Below are 23,698 nucleotides of genomic sequence, written 5' to 3'. Positions count from 1 at the left end.
CTAAATAAGTGGAAAATTCATAGTCTGAAACAACAAAATATTGTTGAAAGAAATTACAGATGTAAATGAATGGAAATACGTCCCATGTTCATGGCTTGAGATACTTCATACTGTTAAGATAACAGTACTTTCCAAATTGATTTATATATTCAGCATAATTACTACCAAAATCCAAGCTGTTTTCTTTGCAGAAATTAACAAGCTGATTTTAAACTACCTACATAAATTCAAGGGATCCCAACTAACAAAAGCAATCTCAAAGGAATAGAACAAAGTTTCAGGATCCATATGTCCTGATTTCAAATCTTACTACAAAACTACAGTAATCAAGCTAGTGTGATATAGTCATGAAGATAGATATAGGCCAATAGAACAGAGCCGAAAGTCCAGAAGTAATCCCTCAAATTTGTATCCAGCTGAATTTTTATAAGGTGCCAAGACAAATCAATGGGGGAAAGAAATATCTTTTAAATAAATGACTCTGGGAAAACTGGATATCTACATGCAGAAGAATGACATTGAAGCCTTTTTGTGCATTAGTCACACAAAATTAACTCAAAATAGACCATTAATATATTGAAAAAGGAAGCCACATAATGAAAAAAATCCTCAATATGTATATTTGGCAAAGGACTAAAATGTAGAATATACAAAGAATTTTTACAAATTAATGTTAAAAAGCAGACTACCCAATAAAACAGCAGCAAAGGATTGGGAACAGGTCCTTTACAAGAGAAACTATCGGAATGATCAGTAAGTATAGGCAAAAGGGATAAACTACACGAGTTATCAGACAAGTGCAAATTAAAGCCACAGCACACTGTTTCTATAAACCCATAAAAATGTGTATGGCGGAAAAGATGGATAGTATAAGTGTTGGTGAGGAAGTGGACCACATTTTTCCATATGTTACAGAAATGAGTGTAACTGGTGTAAGCACTTTATCTAACTTTCTGGTATTATCTATTAATGCTGAAAATACACATACATTGTGGCCCCCAAATCCCATTCTCTAGTATATAGAGGTCCCAAACCGGAAACAGCCCAAATGTCAGTCAAAACTAGAATGGATGAATATATTAAGTTGTGTAGACACATTTGAAAATTATAAAGTCTTGAGAATGATTTAACCATAACTATACTGAATAAAAAGTGGAATACAAAACAGTACTTATTGTATGCTCTATATAAGGATCAAAAATGTCCAAACTGGTCAGTGGTACAGACCGAGATAATGGCAATAAAGTAATCTGGTTAAAGACATGGTTTTAAAGTCATGCATGTCTGAGATTAGGTCTTAGGGCAGCAATTTACTTGATCTCTCTGGGTTTTGGTTTGCTCTCTACATAAAATATTAGTACCCTCATAAGAGGCTTGTACTGAGGATTAAATAAAATATACATTTAAATGCTTAATTAATGCCAGCTGTGATGGACACCATTCAATAGGCAAAACAGTTTGGTAACTTCTGAATTCTTCACACATGAAATAAATGAAGTTTGGTGGTAGTAAGAAAATTCACATAAATATATGTTAATATCAGCACGAGATAAAGAGAGTTATTGAAGAAAAAGATGGGAGATAAGAAAAGCTCTTGAAGCCCAGTGAAGTGGGCTCAAAAGTCTCACAACCTTGCAGTAAACATCATAGGAGGACTTGGGATTTCCCTATAGAAACATTAATACACAGAATTCAGAGAACAGGTAGGGGAAAAATCAGGTGAAGAAAAAGATGAGAGGAAACATAAAATGAGATCAGATGAAGAATGGTGTCAGCAGTAAGAGCTGTCCAAGTCACAACTTTTATTTTTTTTTTTTAATTTTTTTTTAACGTTTATTTATTTTTGAGACAGAGAGAGACAGAGCATGAATGGGGGAGGGTCAGAGAGAGGGAGACACAGAATCTGAAACAGGCTCCAGGCTCTGAGCTGTCAGCACAGAGCCCGATGCGGGGCTCGAACTCACGGACCGTGAGATCATGACCTGAGCCGAAGTCGGCCGCTTAACCGACTGAGCCACCCAGGCGCCCCCCATGTCACAACTTTTAAAGGAGACATGTTTATAGCCCAATGAGTGTTCATGACAACGGGGTTAAATTAACCATACCAAAGAGGGTCCTTGACTCTAAAAATTTTCTGAAGAGCATGTTTCATGTCCTTATTCCTCAGGCTGTAGATGCAGGGGTTCAGCATAGGGGTGACCACCATGTACATTACAGAAGCAATTATGTCCTTGTCTTTGGAGTTGCCTGATGAAGAGAAAAAGTAAACACCTGCAATTGTCCCATAGTATAAACACACCACAAAGAGATGGGAGCCACATGTAGACAAGGCTTTGGAGATTCTTTTGAAGGAGGGGACCTTCAGAACGATGCCTGCCATATGAATATATGAGCCCAAGATACCACTCAATGGTAGAATGAGTACCAATGCTCCTTCAGTGAGGATAAGCAGCTCATTGAAAGAGGTGTCTGAGCAGGAAGACTTGAGCACAGCAGCAAGATCACAAAAGAAGTGTGGGATGACAGTCCCTGCACAGAAGGACAACTGGTCCACGAGGAGGGTGTGCAAAAGAGCTTGGATGCAAGAGAAGAACCAGGATCCAGCCACTAGGATGATACACAGCTCCTCCCTCATGGTGGTGGTGTAGTGGAGAGGGTGACAGATGGCCACATACCTGTCATATGCCATCACTGTGAGAAGAAAGTTGTCAAGGCAACCAAAAAATATAAAGAAATACACCTGTGAAATACACCCCATATAGGGGATGGATTGTTGCTGAGTCTGCATGTTCATGAGCATCTTTGGAACTGTGACAGATGAAAGGGAAATGTCAGAGAAGGCCAAGTGGCTGAGGAAGAAGTACATGGGGGTGTGAAGGCGAGAGTCCAGCCTGATGAGCAGGATGATGAGCAGGTTCCCCAGCACTGTGGTCAGGTACATGCCCAGGAACAGGGTGAAGAACATTCCCTGCTGCTCTGGCTGGATGGGGAGCCCCAGGAGGAGGAACTCACTGCTCTGGTTCTCAGGCCTCATGCTGTGCTTTTACATGCTGGGGATAAAGGAGGATTGGAAATATCAGGAAGAATGATAGGGACACATTCCATACTGTAATATTCTGAGAAAACAATGCATTTTAAATTACATTCCTATTAATTTCTCACACCTGTGGATGCATGCATCTTCACTCTGTCCCAGTCTGGCTCTAGGAAAACATTATAACCAAAAGCAGCCAACAAGACCTCATTGCACAGAAACAAGAGAGCATTCACTGTTTCATTTGACCATTATTTACTGAATGTTGAGATTGAACCTGGCCCTCTGCTAAGTACTGAGAATGTAGTGGTGGACAAGAAAAGCAAGGTCCCATATACTGGGATAATTTATGACACCAAGACAGAGCCAGACAAAAACAGTTCACTGTGGCAGAAGTAGTAGATGGTCCTTGGCAAACTAGTATCAGTTGTTTCTGCCTTAAAGTGACATGCGATGCCATCACTGAGGTGGCCTTGTTGGAGTGTTGTCACATTCCTCCTGTGAACCTGGCTGGATCACACTCATCTACAGCTGTAAGCTCACCAGCACTCTAGAAATGGGGGGTCATTCAAACCCCACCTGAATGCCAGAACAACTCCTAAACCAGAATACCTCTCAAACAATCTTCCATAATAATGGTGAACATTTGGGGGGTTATACTATGTGCCAGGCACTATGCTTAAAGGCTTTACTTATGTTTCCTAATTAAATACACACATCAGCCTTCCATTATCAGATAAAATCTTTGCTGTTTCACTAAAAATTAGGGTAATTTTCTCATTTAAGCCATTAAGAAATTGTTCCATAGGCAACAAGTTGCTGTTAGAAATAGGATACATGTATGTCCATATATACCTAAGGGGATACATACACACATACACACAGATGGGAGTGTTTGTATACATATATATTCCATCTATCTCTACATTCCATCTATGCATATACATATACTCAGATGGAATATATGTAGACATACATATGGGAATATATATATATATATATATATACACACACACACACACACACACACACACACACATACACATGCACACACATACACATATATATGAGATATACAGTCAACCCTTAAATAACATGGGGGCTGGGGTGCTGACTCCCATGCACAGTCATATAACTTTTGACTCCCCCCAAACTTAATTACTAATAGATAGCCTACTGTTGACCAGAAGCCTTACCAATAACAAATAGTTGATTAACACATACTTTGTATGTGTATTATATACTGTATTCTTACAATAAAGTAAGCTAGAGAAAAGAAAATGTTATTAAGAAAATCATAAGGAAGAGAAAGCACATTTATAGTATTGTACTGTATTTATCAAAAAAATCCATGTGTAAATGAACTTGTGCAGTTCAAACCCATGTTGTTTAAAGGTCAACTGTATGTGTGTGTGTGTGTATGTATACATACATATATATATATGTGTGTGTGTGTGTGTGTTTATATATGTATATATATATATGTATACACACCATATGTATGGATATATATGAATACAGTACATATATATATCCCTATAAATAAATATATATATTGAACTATTGTCCTACTTCTATAATTGCCATTTTCTATAGATCAAATATTGGTTACCTCATATAGTTCAACTTAATATTGTGTGATCATCACTTATGCTTTTAACATGGAAATCTCTCTTTTCACTGGTTGTGAGTGCCAGAGACAGTATGTTATTTTAGGGTTGCAAGGAGACTGAAGTTGTCCAAAATTTTCTTGGTGCCTGTCTGTCATTTATATTTATATATTTTCCAGTTGACAAAAGACTCTCACATACATTAACTTCTATTCAAGCCATAAATACTTACAGAAGGCCTGTAAGCCTCCATTTTCTAGATATGTAAAGCGAGGCCAAATAGTTAAGTGACTCTCCCAAGGTCTTGCCGCCATTTGGTGAGACTCTGTGCTCTAACTTCACTCAGCAACACGCCTAACATTCCTTTGCCTGGGACATTAAGTGAATGTGCAAGGGTTACAAACCTCTGAGCCACTGACTCACACAGGTATATGAAAATGATAACAGACCCTTTTTAGGAAATAGTCACTTAGAGCAGTGGTTACGTCCATGAGAAGGAGGTCACTTAAGGAACTAATTGAAGTCATGAGTGCAAATCAGAAGTCTCCAAACACACATACAAACACCACACGCACACACACACAGATACACAGACACACACACACTGCTGATTTGAAGATTTCAGTCACCTGTGTCTGAGCCCCATTGTAAGAGAAAGATAGCCAGTATGTGGTTTATTTCATAAATACTAATATACATACAAGTCATGAATAACACACAAGGCAGGATGTACATAATATGCAATTATGTATCACCCACAAATACATTCACAATGCACCATTAACATACAAACATGTCATACCTGGTAAAATACACAACTCACATATGCATAACTCATCACTATACATACACATCACCAAAAACACACAAGGCCATACACAATTTCAAAATCTCACGAGAAACATGCACCAACAACACATGCACACTTAGTCACTCTCTACCAGCAGCATGCCCACGCCCATCACTGAAGTGATGGCCCCTTCCCAGTGAAGGCAGTCAGTCATCATGGGGAAATTAAGTCTATTCAGTGACAGGCACCATCATTAAACCGCCAACAACAACCCATAAACATGGCAACATACACATGGTAACAGACACACAGACAAAAGGAAACAATACACATTCCTGCTCTTACATACAAGTTGTCACTCACAAACATCTTGCATGCACACTAGCACATGCTGCTGAGGACAGATTTGGGCCCCTTCTAACCTTGGTTCCTTGAAGAGGTTGGATATCCTTTCCCCAGCAGTGGAGACAACAGTCTTACTCCTAATGCTGAGTTCTCATCACTCAGCTGTGATGCCCATCACCCCATTGGGAGAATGCCACTGTCATAACAATAGAGGCAAATATTGAAGATCACAGATATGAATCAGAAGTCCCTAATCACATGTTGGAGGCTGATAACTTATGCACTAAAACACAGCCCAGATTGGGTCTAACTAACTGAAGAAAAGAATCAGGCTGTGAATCAGTTACGTAGTACACACACAGCCAACTACCAAACAACAGGTATACAAGCATATACAATGCATGCACACACACACACACACACACACACACACACACACTCATGAACACAGAGATGCTCATACACAAACCCACAAGTATATAGGCAGATCCATTGCCACATGCAGATTTCCAGCTCCTTCTGACCTGTGTTCGTCATCCGTGAGTTCAGACACTTCTTCCAGACTGTTGCCAAATTCTCAGCTTCTCTTCATAGTAAAGGAGGAGCCACTGTGGGTTAACTGGCCAATTTCTTCCTGCCATATGGAGAACATCGTGTCCAGGAGCCAGAGGGGACTGGAGTCACAAGGGACAGTGTCTCCAATGCCAGGGATGTCTTGGACTTGTTTCTTCTTGGGCACAGTTCCAAGCTCAAATATTTTTGGGGCTTGGTTCCAGCTGGGATTCAACTTTTTAAAATTTATTTTTAAAAATGACTTCATGCTTAGAAAAAAGTTGTAAAGATGATAGAATAAATTCTCTTATGCCCTTGACCCATACTCTTTTACAAAAGCTAACATTTCACCATGTTTGTGTATGCATACACGTGTGTGCATGTGTGTGTATGTGTGTGTGTATTGAAGATTCTAACTATAGATCTTTCATAAGCCTACGACAGTGCATATTATCAGGAGGCACATGCTTTGGTTCAGAAGTCAAGGCTGATGACACTTCACGTAGGAAGAGAATTTAAAAGAAAGAATGAGGCACAAAGGATTCTTGAGGAATCTGGGTGGGTACAAGCTACAAGTTGGCTTAGACAAAGCAGAGAGAATGGGTTTGGGAATTTGTAGTGGTAAAGGGGTGGGAGTGGAGAAAAGTTTCTGCTGGAGAAACAGACTATGTATTGTGCTATCTGAGAAATTTTGCCTGTATTATTTGTCAGCATGCAACAATAAGTGCCCTTATGGGAAAAAATGTCCCCTTGGCTGGTCATCAGATAATCTAAGGCTAGGCAATTATTAGCAACCATTGTTGCCAGGGATCATTGTCTTTCATTCAGGGCTCCCAGGGCTGTGGCAGTTTGAATCATATATATGGATATTATTTTAGACATTTCCTGACTGGCATAATTCTTTCATTATGTTGCATAATATGGTGGCCTCCAAGGCAGCACCAGTGACCTCCATTGTGGTCAGCAGAATGAGGGCAGTTGACAAGAATATAACATACTTGGTGGTGAGAATAAAATTGGTGGGTTTTGTTTTGGAGTATGAGTCCAAAATGCAGACAATACAAGTCAAATTATGAAGAGAAGCCAGGGTTAGAGAGGAATAAATTAGTGCAGGAGTAAGGGATAGTGGAGAAGAAGAGAATATCTCTCATGGACTAGAAGCTTAGACTGAGAATTTGGCATGGGCAATGAAGAACTACTAAATTTCCAGTAAGCATTTTAATCAAGACATAATATGGGGCTATTCTGGATAGTTGGAGTTAGTATTTTAAAGGAAAGACCAGGAGAAAAACAAGGTTTAGGTTCAGAGATGTGGACCATCAGATATATAGGGGCTGGGTTGTGTTATTGTGAAGGTTTCTTTAAGATCATTTTGATAGGCTACAACATGGCCAGGCAGTTGAGAGGGTGCCTTATGGCATACCCAACAATTCATATCCTTTAAAACATGGCTATTTGCTCAGTAAGGTTTACATAACAATTATTTTATAACGCATCCTTCAGTGCTGGTTGTGTATCAGAGATGGGGGCTAGAAGTGCAGACATCTGAGGAAGGAGCAGAAAATGCAAGGATGGAAGGGGAAGGGAGTAGCTTGTGATGGTTGGGGTTGAACTGGGAAAGAAAGGATATGAAAAGCAGGAGAGTGTTTAGAAGGTGAAGGGAACATTGGATAGGAGATTTATAAGGGACATGAGAACTGGATGAGTCCAGTGGGTAGATCAAGGTCACCATCACAGGTAAGCCCAGCTGTATGTCTGATGCCATCATCAGGAATGAGTCAAGTTGTGGGTCTGATGTCACCTGATGGTCCTTCAGGCTGTCATGGTGTTGGTTGAGGGTGAGGTCATGGATATCACTGGGTTTACAATAATCTTGGGCTGATGTTAGAACTTCAAGGCATAAAACCTTGTTGGTTAGGGATTCACAGAAATGTATAAATATAGTTGAAAGATGAGGGACTCAATGATCCAGAAAAGATGCTACTGTATTGGCATCATTTGGAGATAAAATAATTCCAGAGAGACTTGTTGCATGCATCCTTACGTTAGGCGTCCATTGCCATTTCAATAATGGCCTGGCATGTATTTTGAGAAACGAGATCTGGGCATAGGTAAGAAGCCTTCAGGACCACTTTTTGTAATTATTTGTGCCACAGGACACGTTGTTGCCACCGAGGCATGTAAAGCAGCAGTGGCAGTGGTATATAAGGATCTGGTGAGATATCCTGACTGTTCTTGGGAATGCAGACCTCATACACCATACAATGGCTGTTGTTTCTCTCTCTCTCTCTCTCTCTCTCTCTCTCTCTCTCTCTCTCTCTCTCTCCCTCCCTCCCTCCCTCCCTCCCTCCCTCCCTCCCTCCCTCCCTGTCTTTAAAAATGATGGCTCATTCATGAGCAACCACCCAATGGGCTTGTATCTAGAATTACCTGAGTTATTTGATTTTCCCTTTCTGTCTGATCATGTCATTTGAAATGTTAGATTGTTTTATTTTCACTCCGCTTTGCTTTGTTCATTCCTGCTTATTTATTTGAGAAATTGAAAGATAACACAGTAAAAACTATACAAATAGGTGTGCTCATCTTCTCAACTTTCCCACCTCATTCCCACCCACCCATTGTAGCTAACCAAACTCATTAATTTGTCATTTTTAGTAAACATTTTATTGCAGAATAATCTTAGATACCAGAAAAGTTACAGAAGTAGTACAGAGACTTCCTATGTGCTTTTCCCAGTTTCTCCTGTTGTTAATGTCTTACACATCCATGGTACATCAGCACAACTAAGACATTAACATTGATAAATTTACCAGTTTTTCCATTAATGCCCTTTTTTTGTTCTAGGATCCAATTCAGGATAGCACATTGAATTTAGATGCATCATCTTTTTTTTTGAAATTTATTTGTTTAATTTACATCCAAGTTAGTTAGATATGGTACAACAATGATTTCAGGAGTAGATTCCTTAATGCCCCTTGTAGACCATCCCCCTCCCACAACCCCTCCAGAAACGCTGTTTTTTCTCTATATTTAAGAGTCTTTTATGTCTTGTCCCCCTCCCTGTTTTTATATTATTTTTGCTTCCCTTATGTTCATCTGTTTTGTATCTTGATTTCTTCATATAAGTGAAGTCATATGATATTTGTCATATTCATGTATCAGTTCTAACAGTTTTTTGCTGGAATCTTTTGGGTTTTCCGTATAGAGTATCATGTCATCTGTGAAGAGTGAAAGTTTGACTTCCTCCTGGCTGATTTGGATGCCTTTTATTTGTGTTGTCTGATTGCTGAGGACTTCCGATACTATGTTGAGTAGCAGTGGTGAGAGTGGACATCCCTGTCATGTTCCTGACCTTAGGGGTAAAGCTCTCAGTTTTTCCCCATTGAGAATGATATTAGCAGTGGGTCTTTCATATATGCTTTTATGATCTTGAGATATGATCCTTCTATCCCTACCTTCTTGAGGGTTCTATCAAGAAAGATGCTGTATTTTGTCAAATGCTTTCTCTGCGTCTATTGAGAGGATCATGTGGTTCTTGTCCTTTCTTTTACTGATGTGATGAAATCACATGGATTGTTTTGTGGATATTGAACCAGCCCTGCATCCTAGATATAAATCCCACTTGGTCGTGGTGAATAATTTTTTTAATGTATTGTTGGATCCGGTTGGCTAGTATCTTGTTGAGGATTTTTGCATACATGTTCATCAGGGAAATTGGTTTATAGTTTTCCTTTTAAGTGGGGTCTTTGTCTTGTTTTGGAATCAAGATAACATTGGCTTCATAGAAAGAGTTTGGAAGTTTTCCTTCCATATCTATATTTTGGAACAGCTTCAAAAGAATAGGTGTTAACTCTTCCTTTAAATGTGTAGTAGAATTCCCTTGTAAAGTTATCTGCCCCTGGACTTCTGTTTTTTTGGGAGATTTCTGATTACTAATTTGATTTCTTTACTGGTTATGGGTCTGTTCAAATTTTCTATTTCTTCCTGTTTCAGTTTTGGTAGTGTATATGTTTCTAGGAATTTGTCCATTTCATCCATATTGCCCATTTTATTGGCATATAACTGCTCATAATGTTCTCTTATTATTGTTTGTATTTCTGCAGTGTTGGTTGTGATCTCTCCTCTTTCATTCTTGATTTTATTTCTTTGGGTCCTTTCCTTTTTCTTGTTGATCAAACTGGGTAGGTGTTTATCAATTTTGTTAATTTTTTTAAAAACCAGCTCCTAGTTTCGTTGACCTATTCTGTTTTTTTGTTTTGTTTGGTTTGGTTTGGTTTTGATAGCATTGATTTATGCTCTAATTGTTATTATTTTCTGTCTTCTGCTGGTTTGGGATTTTATTTGCTGTTCTTTTTCCAGCTCTTTGAGGTATAATGTTATGTTGTGTATCTGAGACCTTTCTTCCTTCTTTAGGAAGGCCTGGATTGCTATATGCTTCCCTCTTATGACTGCCTTTGCTGTGTCCCAGAGGTTTAGACCCATCATCTTTTAAATACTTTCTATATTTGAAGAAATGCCCACATCTGCTAGAATCAGCTTCTCTGATTTGTAACTAAAAGCCTGATGGACAAGGAAAGAGTAGGAAGGTTAGGAGAGGTTCCTCAGTCATCATTGAGTCAAGAGATTAGGGAACCTACTGAAAAGAATGGGGTGGGGAGTCAATTTCAAACTCATTTATTTCTGATTTATTATTCTTGTAGTTCTTTATGTTCAAATGAGCAGATATCTATGTACATTTTATTATTTCCTCTTCGTTTTATTTTACTTATAGCTGAAATATACACATAAAATGGTTACCATTTTTATTATTTTAAAGTATACCATTTAGTGATGTTATGTACATTCATTATGTTGTGCAGCCATCATGACTGTCTGGTCCCAGAACTTTTTCACCCCCCCAAACAGAAACCATGTGCTCATTAAGAAGTCATTCCCCATTCCCTCCTCTCCACAGTCTATGACAACCATTAATTTTCTTCCATCACCATAGATTTGCTTATTCAGGATATTTAATATAAGCAGAATCATACAATATGTGGCCTTCTGTGTCTGCCTTCTTTCACCAGGCATGATATTTTCAAGGTTCATCTATGTTGTATAGCATGAATCAGTACTTCATTCCCTTATGTGGCCATATAATATTCCACTGTACATATATACTACATTTTGTTTATCTATTTATCTGTTGGTGGACATTGAGATTATTTCCACAGTATGACCACTGTGAATGGAGTTGCTACATTTTTGTACAAATATTTGTTCTATTATCTGTTTTAAATTATTTTGGATATATACCTAGAAGTGGAACTGATAGATCATATGGTAATTCTCTGTTTAAGTCATTGAGGAAGAACCAAACTATTTTCCGCAGTGACCACTCCAGTTGCATCCCACCAGCAATATACAAGGGTCCCAGTTTCTCCACGTCCCTTTCAACACTTGTCACCTTCCATTAAAAAAAAAAATTATGGCCATCTTAGTGGTTATGAAATGATGATTTTGATTTGTATTTTCATAGTGGTTTCTGATCTGCGTTTTTCTAAACACTAATGATGTTGAGCATCTTTTCATGTGTTAATTGGCCATTTGAATGTCTTCTTTGCAAAATATCTATTCAAGTCTTTTGGCCATTTTTTAATTGGGGTAGTTTGTCTTGTAGTTCTGTCAAATTTTGCTTGGCTACTGTTTGTATGGAATATCTATTTCCATTCTTTTATTTTCCCTTGTGTCATTGGATTTAAAGTTAGTTTCATAGACAGTATACAGATGGATCATGCTTTATTTTAAGTCTAAATTGCCAGCCTCTACCTTTTAATTCAAGATTGTAATCCATTTACACTTATAATAGTTACTGGTAAGGAAGAACTCACTTCTACCATTTTACAGTTTGGTTTGTATATGCTTTATATAGTTTTTTATTCCTAAAATTTCCATTACTGCCTTTCTTTGTGTTTAATTTTTTTAGTGTTATCTTTTTGATTTTCCTTTAATTTCTTTTTTCTGTATATATCACTCATTTTCTCAGTAGTTACCTTGAAGATTACAATTATCATCTTAAACTCAATCTAGTTTGAATTGGTATCAATAGCATACAAAAATTCTGGTCTTATATATCTTTATCCCTCCCCCTTTATATTGTTATCTTCACAAATGACATCTTTATACATCATGTGCCCATTGACATAGATTTATAGTTATTGTTGTATGAATCTGTTTTTCAACCATATAGCAAACTAAAAGAAGAGTTGCAAAAAAGTTCAAGAATACTTGCTTTTATATTTACCTATGTAGTTGCGTTTACCAGTGGCCTTTATGTCTTTATATGGTGGTGAGTTACCATCTAGGATCTTTCTTTTTTCCTTTCTTCTTCCCCCTTCCTCCCTTTCTCCTCTCCTTCCTTCCTTCTGATCTGCCTTTTCCTAATGACTAATGAGCATCTTTTCCTGTGTTAATTGGCCATTTGGATGTTTTCTTTGGAAAATATCTCTTCCTTTCTTTTTTCCTTCCTTCCTTCCTCTTTCTTTTTCTTTCTTTCTTTCTTTCTTTCTTTCTTTCTTTCTTTCTTTCTTTCATTTGTTCATCCATTCATTCTATCTTTCTATCTTTCTTTTCTAATTACTCTTTATTTTTTTGGTATTATTTTTTTTTTATTTTATTTTTTGAGTCATTTAAAATTTTATTTTCATTTTGTTTTTATTTAAATTCCAAATAGTAAACATATAATGTAATATTAGCTTCAGTTGTACAATTTAGTGATTCAACACTTCCATACAAAATCCAGTACTTGTCACCTATTTAAACCATCCCTTCCCCACCTTTCCCCCCTATGATCATTTGTTTTGTGTCTTAAGTTCCATATATGAGTGAAATCATATGATGTTTTTCTTGATCATTTTATTTCAGCCTGGAGGACTCCTTTTAGCATTTCATATAGGGAAGTTCTATCTGAACAAATTCCTTATTTTTTTTATTTGAAAATATTTAATTTTCTCCTTCACTTTTTTTTGCCAGATATAGAAGTCTTCGTTGATAATTTTTTTCTTTCAGCACTTTAGATGTATTATCTCAGTGCTTTCTGGTCTCCATGGCTTCTGATGAGAAATCAACTGTTAATTTTATCAAGGATTGATTTTACATACTGGTTAGCTTCTCTCTTTCCACTTTTAAGATTTTCTCTTTGTCTTTGTATTTCAACAGTTTGATTATAATGTGTCTCAATGTGGCTTTCTCTGAGTTTATCCAACTGAAGATTATTGAACTTCTTAGATGTGTAGATTTATGACTTTTATCATGTCTGGGATGTTTTTGAACTTTATTTCTTGAAATATTCTTTATTCCTTTTTCTCTGTCTTCTGTCCTTGAACTCCCAATATTCATATGTCAGCATGCTTGCTGGTGTCTTATAGGTCTTTTAGGGTCTGCTTATTTATTTTTCACTCTTTTCTCTTTCTGATCCTCAGACTGGATGATTTCATGTGATCTATCTTCAAGTTTGCTGATTCTTTCTTCTGCTTGCTTTACTCTGATCTTGAACCCCTCTCATAAATTGATCACTTTGATTCCTGTGCTTTCCAGCTTTATCATTTCTGTTTGGTTTCTTTTTAAACTTTCATCATTCTTTAGACATTCTCTATTTGTTGAGATATTGCTTCCTGCATCCCTTTAGCTCTTTGAGTATATTTCTTTAAAGGCAGTTGATTTAAAATCTTTGTCTAGAAACTCCAAAGTCTGCACTTAACTGAGGGACAGTTTCTGTTCATTTCTGTCTTCCCTTGAATCAGCAATACATCTTTGTTTCTTTGCATGCCTGAACCTTTTTGCTAAAAACCGGATATTTTGAATATTGTGGTATGGTAACTCTGGAAATTAAAATTTCCTCTTTTTCTGGGATTTGTCATTGTTATTTTCTGTGGGTATATGTGCATGAAGAATAGGGATCCACACATATCCCTGGGGACAAAACTTATCACATGCAAAACCATCTATGTGCTGTGCATTCCCTTTGCCCACACTCCTTGGTGAGTGTTGGCCTAGGGAGATGAAGCATGAAGGTAGAGCAATTACTTCATATTTGTCCCTGGGGATCAGCCTGGAAAATCCTACTCCTGGGACCCAGAACCTAGAAATACTTCTGTGACAGCGTGCACAAGGCTCATCCCACCTCCACTGCTGTAGTCTAGGTTGCTGCTCTCTGGCTGGCCCAACATACCCAACAGCCCTGGGGCCTCGGATTTATCATTTGCTATGGCTAAGAAGAGCCTGCATGCCTAAATCAAGGTCCTGTGACACCAAAAGGGAGAACACAGGTGCAGGGAGTTTTGTCTCTGATGGTGAATTCTGTCTGAGCTAGATAAATGAGGTGAGTGCTCCAAAAAAAAGGCAGTTATGTTTTTCCCTCTGAGATACACAAAAGATCCCAGGTGGAGCCCCTGCCTCCTGTTTCTGCCAGTCCTGAGATGGGCAGTAGAAACTTCTCCCTTAGAGAGAGTCCCCTATGTCTGCCTCCTGCAGAGGAAGAGTTTAAGTAAAGGTAGCCTTGATTCAGGGTGTTTAAGGGCACCAGAAATGGCTTCAGGCCCCCCATGCTGTATTTACTACCTTCTTTGTGATATTATGCAAGTGAGTTAATTTCACTGAATTTCAAAAACTCATTTGTGAAGTATATGTAATAAAATGTATGGGTTTTCAATTAGATGCCACATTGTGTAGTGCTTACAGTTCAAAGTGTCAGCTCTTACTGCTTGCAAATTAGATGGGCTTAGGCCATGGAAGCCAGGGTATTTGGATCTTAGTGAACATGTAGCATTGATGGAAGTATCCTGAAACTCATCTTCCACCTTTCTTTTGCATTTTAATCTCTCTGCCTGCTTGCCCTCCTTTCTTGGGTGGATTGAGGAGTAAGGAATGATGTGCAGACCTTGGAGGGAAGGTCCAGGAACTTGGAGTAAAGACATATGTGAATTGGGTGAGGGTGTTTCTTTTAGAGAAGGATAGAAGCACCAACTTTTTTTTTTTTTAACACTTTTTGACTTATCTTTTCTCTTCCTCCAGGAAGAGTAGTGGCATGGACAGAATCAACCAGTCCAGTGTCACTGAGTTTCTTCTGTTGGGTCTTTCCAAGAGGCCAGAGCAGCAGCCTCTCCTATTTGGCATCTTCATGGGCATGTACCTGGTCACTGTCGTGGGAAACCTGCTCATCATCCTGGCCATTGGCTTTGACTCACACCTCCACACCCCCATGTATTTCTTCCTGGCCAACCTCTCTTTTGCTGATGCCTGCTTTTCTTCCACTACAGTCCCCAAGATGTTGGTGAACATCCAGACACATAGTCACACCATACCGTATGAAGGGTGTTTGGCCCAGATGCATTTCTTCATGACGTTTGGAGCACTGGATGACTTCCTCTTGGGGGTGATGGCCTATGACCGCTATGTGGCCATCTGCAGGCCTCTTCACTACTCCAAGCTCATGAGTCCTCTTGTCTGTGTGGTCCTTCTGGCAGCATGCTGGGTCCTCACCAACCTTGCTGCCCTCCTACATACCTTGCTTATGGCTAGACTTTCTTTCTGTGCAGGCAACAGCATCCATCACTTCTTCTGTGATGTGGTCCCTCTGCTGCAGCTGTCATGCTCAGACACCAGCACCAACCAGGTAGCCCTGTTCACTGTGGGCTCCATGATACTCACTGGTCCTCTCTCCCTGATCATTTTGTCATATGCATACATCATCTCCACCATCCTTGGAGTCTCATCTGCCCCTGGCAGGCAGAAGGCCTTCTCCACTTGTGGCTCCCATCTCACCATTGTCTTCTTGTTTTATGGCACAGCTATTGGTGTCTATCTGTTTCCCCCTTCATCACACTCTGGGGTTAAGGACAGGATTGCAGCTGTATTTTACACTGTTGTGACTCCTATGTTGAACCCCTTCATATACAGCCTCAGGAACAATGATATGAAGACTGCACTCAGTAAGATTTTTGGAATTCATACATTCTCTTCTCAGAGAATTTGATCCTATATTCATATTTTGAAGTTGCGCCCTGGAGAACCCATGTGTTTATGAAGAAATATCATCCCTTATCATATTTGCTTAGGTTTTAAAAAAATGACCCAGAATCATTCTCTTAAGCTTTAGATCTAACAATGTATGTGGTTGGTGTATTTCATAAAGAAGTTGTCCTGTCCTATAAATGTGAATATTTCCCTGGTGTTTGTGTAGGGTGATGCTAAGCCACACAGGGGCAAGGTCAATTAGAACTTCTTTTGTTTGCTGTCATTCTAAGGTGTGAATCTTTTTTTAACCTACAATTCAACCAAATTCATTAATCTCCCATTTGCCAGATACTGTGTGAGGCAGAGGAGGTACTGATTCCATGCCTTTATGGAATTCATCTTAGAGAATTCCATATGGTATGTAGTTGCACATATATGCAATTAACTGTAACACAGGTCCAGTCATCATGATTTCTCCATAAAGCTTAATATCTATTTTATTCCATGTTCTTAACTCTCTAAATGTATTATGCCATTTAGTTCTCCAATTGTAAAGATCTTGGGTTAAATACTATAATTATCACCTTTTACAGATTGAGACTATAGCTAGTAAGTGGGGAAAGAAGGATTGAAATTTATTTCTAGTCTGACTCTGGAGTCCAAACTGTTGCATGCTTTCGTATCCTGATTTCAATGCTAATGGTTGTGGCAAGAAACATGGTCACATTAAGCTAGAATGTATATGTTGATACCTACCATGTGCCAGGTACTGTGCTATGCACTATTGGTAAAATGTAAAAATAAATAAGATATTGTCCATATTGTCTATACATGGTAGAGTCATGTGTTCAAGTTAGCGTTAATCAAATAAGATGGTGATAGCTGCCATGACAAATGTTGGACCACAGAAGGAAGAAAAATAATCTGCACAATGGTGGTCAGGTAGTTTTACCCATCATATGACATTTTATTGAGCCTTAATGTGTGAGCTCACTTGAACTGGTGGAGAAAGAAAAGTGAAGATTCTACAGGGATAGGCTATTTAGAATAGAGGTCATGCAAGTTGTTGGAACCAAGCCAGCCCAACCTTGGTAATGTTTCGTAGTGGTCTCTCTAAATATGGGTCTTGACTTTTCTTTCCCAGTTCTGTTTCCATAACATCTCTTGCTCACTTCTACTCTTTGTAGCTTTCTGTCATTGTCAGTGCTTTTGAATTCTAGCTGCAAATTAGTATTTCCTGGAGCTTTAGAACTCTTTAGAGAAGGGACCCTCATATTTTTTGTAAAAACAAAACAACACGACACAAAACAAAACAAAACAGGTGATCCTAGTGCAACCGAATTTGCGAATACCATTGTGGAACATCCTTCATGGCAGCAAAAGGACAGATAAAATAAGGTATAAAAATACTTAGTTCATTATTTACCCTATCAAGGTAAAAATCATTGGGGTATCGAGCATATTGACAGCAGCAAGAAGTTCCTGAATACTTATCCCTGGTTGAATCCTTGTATACCTTATTCATTTTTTTTATTCTTTGCTGTAATTTGCTACCTTTCCATAAAAGTCCTTCTGGACCTGCTACGTACTATGTATAGTTCTATCTCTGAATAATGTTTAGTTTACTTTGACACGTGATTTTAAATTATACTAACAATATTATCAGAGTAAGGGATTCATCACTTCCAAAGAGGCTGTTTATATTCTTATCTTTGGCTTCTATTCTTGTGCAAAAATGATAAGCAAGTGGATGCTGTGCCCACTGGATTTTTCCTTGCCTCCCTTCCTTAGAGTCACTCCTGGGTGGGGTTGTCTGTGACAGTGTACATTCCAGGCAGTATACATCCATCCATTTTCAGCTCATTACAATGTATTATGATTTTGTCCATGAACCAGGTTCAAGTGTTTTCCACCCCAGTGACTAATGATGTGTGTGGAGTGAAAAGAAACTGAAAAAAAGGTGGAGAACATGGGGATCTGTGCTGACCATCCCTGTTTGCTTGTGCTTTCTGGACCTGCTTGCCCCTAATCCCAAATAGAGCATTTCCCGTGTGTGATGGCTTGCTGCTGGACCCTCCCTTGCACCCTGTCTTAAGTCTTATAACTGGGTGAGGGACTATGATTCTTTATTGTAAAAGCTACCATCAGTGTCTACATAGTTTTATTTTATTTATTTATTTATTTATTTATTTATTTATTTATTTATTTATTTATTTATAATTTAAGCAATACCCTCTTTGGCTTCCCCTCTACTTCAGCCCTAAAAACAGAGCCATTTATTAGCTACTTCAACAAATCCCTATAGGAGATCTGGCCTTCCATGGATTTTGATATTTGGTATTTTCATTCATATTACTTCTTATGGTTAAGTGCTGCCACCTGGACCTGTTGATACCAGGGAGCCAAGCTCCATGTTAGCATTTTCTATTCATTCTGTCCCAAGAGAAAGAGCCCCCAATCAACTTCTCAGTGATTCTGTTGTCCTCCTCACTAGTGTGTTCTTTCTTGCTTTAGTGAAAGGAGTATCTCCTGTCCTGTCTTGGGCACATAGTTGCCTGGTGTGTTCTCTGGTTTTATAAATACATTCTAACATGGCCATATCTTTGAGATTCGGACCTCTCCTTCAGTACTTTAACAAGGTGTACTAGCATCTACATTCCATTTGCTGTAAGTGCCATCATGTCCAAGCCTATCAATGATCCCAACAGCCTGTGAGAACTTGTTCCAGGTGTTCCTGTCTTTTGGGTCATAGGAGAGTGCTCATGCATTGTGCACTTTGACCCCTCCCAGGAAAATGTTTCATAACTTTCTTGTCCAGCGATTTGTATCCCTCCACTTATGAGTGGTATGTGTTGCTAAATCCTACTCCCCTTTTGATGAATCAAGTAAATGTTCCTGTAACCGGGACTGTTATTTCATGTTGGGGCTGTGCTGAAATCTGTTCCAAGTTATTAGTCTAGAGAAAATGAGGGAGGCAGACATTCTAAAGAAAGCAACTTCCATCTTGTGTATCATCTTCCTCAAGCAGAGCTTTATCAATTACCAAGTGCTACGTAACAAAGGCTCCCCAGACTTAGTGTTTAGAGCAACAACCATTTACTTTGTTTACATTTCTTTGGGTTAACACTTCAGATTTGGCTCAGCTGGCTAATACTTTTAGTGGTTTTGGGTAGGCTCACTAATGTGTCTGTAGTCAGCAACCCATCAACTGGGTGAGGCAACTTCAGGAGATTGGCAGCTAGTCGTAGTGAGTGAATTTCTGGTACAGGAAAAATAGCCTCCAGCTTTAAAAAGATATTGGAGATATGTCTCAGTAATAAGGCTATCTCATGGCTCTGGACCACCTTCTCCTTAAATGAGGTATGCTCCTGCAATTCTCTGCTACTACCCATGCATTCTAGTGATGCCAACTAGGGATACAATACCAGCAGCAAATCCCTGACTTTTCCTGCTACCTGAAGTCTAGCCAGATATTGATGTCACCATCCTTCTTGCCTTCTAGTGTTTGAAGATCAGTTGAATCATAAGCATACACGGACCAATGAACTAATGGCCAGAGACCATTTTAGGTGGCAGTACCCAGTCTGCATACATTGTAAAGTTGACTACATCAGGAAATGATTGGACATCCCAAGATTGGGAACATTACATCCCCATCTCAACTCACCTACAGAGCTATAGCTTCTCATTTTCCTTTCTTTACATAAATTTATACCTTTCTGTATTCTGTTCCTCCTGCCTTGAAAAACTTCTCTTTTCTATTTTGCAATGACATACCCATACTTTAAGACCCATCACAAATGTTACGTCCTCAGTGAAGTCCTCTAGATTCACCTATCCAGAGGGAGAAGAGAAAATTGCATTTGAGCTGTGTTTTAAGCAGAACTTGAAGATTGTAGCATATGTGTCAAGCACTGTGCTAAGCAGTTTACATGTGTTATCTTTTTGATTTCTCACAACAGCCTTAGATGATAGTTACTATAGTTACTATTACTACTCACTTGTTTATGTTTGGAAACTGAGACAGAGGGGCGTTGGTAACTATCTAGAAGACATACAAGCAGTGAATAGTGGAACTGATACATAAACCAGGTATTTCTGATTCTAGTGTAAGTCTTATTTTCACTTAAAAATTATTTTAAAAATCTGAGTTTGTCAGTGGGATCTCAGAGTTCCAATTATGCATGGAAGAAATGGATTGAATGTATTGAAGTTTCCAAAATTTATCCTGTGGATTATTGAAAAATCTTTATCCCCTTGTGAGGATAAATCCTTAGCAGCATCCCTAAGGGAGATACAATAATAAAACTGATATATTTTAAAATAGATCTGAACATAGATTGTTGGCACTGTGCAGAAGAATAATGGCCCCATAAAAGAAACTCGGTGACAGCCCCACATAATGTGGTCCAAGTACCCTTCTCTCTGATCATGTGGCTTTATTCATAGATTATTTCAGAATATCTAACTAGAGACTTATGCTCCAGCAGGGGGTGTGCTCCCTTGGCGAAGTATCAGGATCTCTGAGAGTGTTCATTCTTCCATCCTAGTTTCTGATTTGCCTTGCCCCAACCTCAAGTCATTTGCTAGTATAGAGAGAAGTTGTTGATTGGAACTGTGTATGTGAATGATGTGAGGGAAGCAAGAAAAGAAAGCAAACTAGTAATTGAGAGAAATATGTGGATTTCATGTCCATTTAGCCATCATGTAACCATTAAGGTATGCATTTTGGAATCAGATATCTGGGTTCAAATTCTGGCTCTGCCATATATTAGCTGTGTAACTTCAGATAAGTAATTTAACTTAACCCCCCCCCCCCCCCCACACACACACACTGTTTTTGAGCCTTTGTTTTCTTTTCTGTAAAATGCAAATATTTACCTCAAGGGAATATGTTGAATATTATTAAAAGTAATAAAAATCTAAGCATAAGACCCAGAATGAGAAAATTTACATATTTTTCTCCTAATTCTTCCAGAAACACTGCATGATAGAGAATATATTTTAAATTATTTTTTATTTTAGTGTAGTTAACATGATAGAGAATATTTAATTACCTCCTTTTATGAGCAGGCAAACTGTGGCTCACTGAGGTTACTTAATTTGCCATAGGTTGAAAAATTAGCAAGAGGCCGATGCAGGATTTGGATAACTCTCTAAGTTGATCTCCCCTGCATTCCCAGAATGACATCCTTGGCCTCATGAAGATTGCAGTGCCCTTCCGCTCAGGAGTCTCCCCAAGGCACTCTTCATGTCTTTGTTTCTCAGGCTATAGATGAATGGGTTCAGCATGGGGGTCACCACAGCATACATCACTGCTGCAACCCTGTCCTTGCTGGCTGAATCAGCAGAGGAGGGAATGAAGTACACCCCAATAGCAGACACATAGAACAAGCAAACTGCTGAGAGGTGAGAGCCACAGGTGGAGAAGGCCTTCCACTTCCCACTAGCTGATGGGACTCTCACAATAGCAGCCACAATGCGGACATAAGAGATGATAATTAGCAAGGGGATCAAGATGGTCAATGCCCCTCCCCAGTACATCAGCACACACTGGTTGGCGTAAGTATTGGAACAAGAGAGCTTCATCAGGGGGAGAAGTTCACAAAAGAAGTGGGGAATGATGTTGTCAGTGCAGAAGGATAACTGAGTCAGGAGACTGGTGTGGGTCAGAGAGTATGACTGAGTGAGGGTTAGGGACATGACCAACAGACCAGTACAATATCTGGGAGTCATGACCAAGGTGTAGCGAAGGGGATGACAGATAGCCACAAGCCGGTCATATGCCATCACTGCCAGGAGGAAAACATCTAGACCGATGAACCATAGGAAGAAGTAGATCTGAGATAGGCATCCAGCATAGGTGATGGTATTCCTATGGGCCTGGATGTTCACCAGCATCCTGGGGACTGTGGTAGATGCTAAACACAGATCAGTGAGGGAGAAGTTGGCCAGGAAGAAGTACATGGGGGTGTGGAGGTGTGGATCAGAGACAATGGCCAATATGATGACAGTGTTCCCCAGCACAGTGAGCAGGTACATGCTCAGGAAAATGCCAAAGACGAGAGGCTGCTGTTCCTGCTGCTCACACAGGCCCAGGAGGAGGAATTCAGAAGCACTCAATGTGTGGTTTCCTGGTTTCATGTTGTTGGTGTAACTAAGGAGAAAATGGAGGATGACACTTCAGAAACTTTTCCTGCCCTGAGATTGTCTAGGTGGAAACAAAGACATAAATAAAGATGGAATCAGAATATTAATAGACGTGCAGTATCTCACTGAGATCCAAAAGAGCTCTATGAGAAAGTCATGGTTAGGCCCATTTTATTGATTAAGAAATTGAGTCACCTAGAAAAAGATGGAGGTTTAAAGTTTAAATCTGGTAATTCTGACTTTAGAGTCTGTGATCAAAGCAGTCCTAAAATTTGTATGGAACCCAAAAGACCATAAGTAGACAAAACAATGTCAAAAAAGAAAACCAAAGCTGGAGGCATCACAATTCCAGATTTTAAGCTGTATTACAAAGCTGTAATCATCAAAGACAGTATGGTACTGGCATACACACACACACACACACACACACACACACACACACACACACACACACACAGATCAATGGAGTAGGACAGAGAACCCAGAATGGATCCACGAATATCTGGCCAACTAATATTTGACAAAGCAGTAAAGAGTATCCAATGGGAAAAAGGCAGTCTTTTCAGCAGATGATGTTGGAAAAACTGGACAGTGACATGCAGAAGAATGAAATTGGACCACTTATTTACACCATACACAAAAGTTAATTCAAAATGGATGAAAGACCTAAATATGAGAGAGGAAACCATCAAAATCCTATGGGAGAAAACAGGTAGCAGCCTCTTTGATCTCGGCCACAGCAACTTCTTCCTTGACATGTCTCCAGAGGCAAGGGAAAAAAAAAGCAAAAATGAACTATCCTCATCAGGATAAAAAGCTTCTGCACAGTGAAGGAAAACAACAAAGCTAAAAGGCAACCAACAGAATGGGAGAAGACATTTGCAAATGACATATCCGATAAAGGGTCAACATCCAAAATCTATAAAGAACTAAGAGACTCTTAAATACAGAGAACAAATTGAGGGCAGGTGGGTGAAGGGATGGGTCAAACGGGTGATGGATATTAAGGAGGGCACTTTTGGGAAGGTGCACTGGCTATCATATGTAAGAGATGAATCACTGGGTACTATTTCTGAAGCCAAGACTACACTGTATTTAACTAACTTGAATTTAAATTTAAAAATAATAAGAATAAAAATAAATAATAAAAATAAAAATATCATTGCTTCACTGGAAAAAAAAAAAGAACTTACCAAACTCAACACTCAAAAACCAAATAATCCA

General features: G+C 38.9%; 2 protein-coding genes across 2 annotated transcripts; one reads left to right on the top strand and one right to left on the bottom strand.

Moving 5' to 3' along the window:
- Window positions 1–2,095: 2,095 nt before the first annotated feature.
- LOC109261201 (olfactory receptor 1J4-like) lies at window positions 2,096–22,468 on the bottom strand. The gene is made up of 3 exons (XM_019439771.2): window positions 21,972–22,468; window positions 20,285–20,287; window positions 2,096–3,035 (listed from the first exon to the last, which is right to left on the bottom strand). The coding sequence occupies exons 1-3, from the start codon at window positions 22,466–22,468 to the stop codon at window positions 2,096–2,098; spliced, it is 1,440 nt and encodes a 479-aa protein (XP_019295316.2).
- LOC109261202 (olfactory receptor 1N2-like) lies at window positions 8,635–16,343 on the top strand. The gene is made up of 2 exons (XM_053908650.1): window positions 8,635–8,674; window positions 15,376–16,343. Exon 2 carries the CDS (start codon window positions 15,396–15,398, stop codon window positions 16,341–16,343), a length of 948 nt encoding a protein of 315 aa, XP_053764625.1. The 5' UTR covers window positions 8,635–8,674; window positions 15,376–15,395.
- Window positions 22,469–23,698: the final 1,230 nt, after the last annotated feature.

This window comes from Panthera pardus, unplaced genomic scaffold (assembly GCF_024362965.1).
Source record: "Panthera pardus isolate Hobbes unplaced genomic scaffold, ASM2436296v1 HiC_scaffold_20, whole genome shotgun sequence".
Taxonomy (NCBI): domain Eukaryota; kingdom Metazoa; phylum Chordata; class Mammalia; order Carnivora; family Felidae; genus Panthera; species Panthera pardus.
This window is presented reverse-complemented; position numbering and strand designations above follow the sequence as displayed.

Excerpts from the sequence above, each read along its gene's own strand:
- LOC109261201 (XM_019439771.2), bottom strand. The coding sequence starts at position 22,468 with ATGAAACCAGGAAACCACACATTGAGTGCTTCTGAATTCCTCCTCCTG.
- LOC109261202 (XM_053908650.1), top strand. The coding sequence starts at position 15,396 with ATGGACAGAATCAACCAGTCCAGTGTCACTGAGTTTCTTCTGTTGGGT.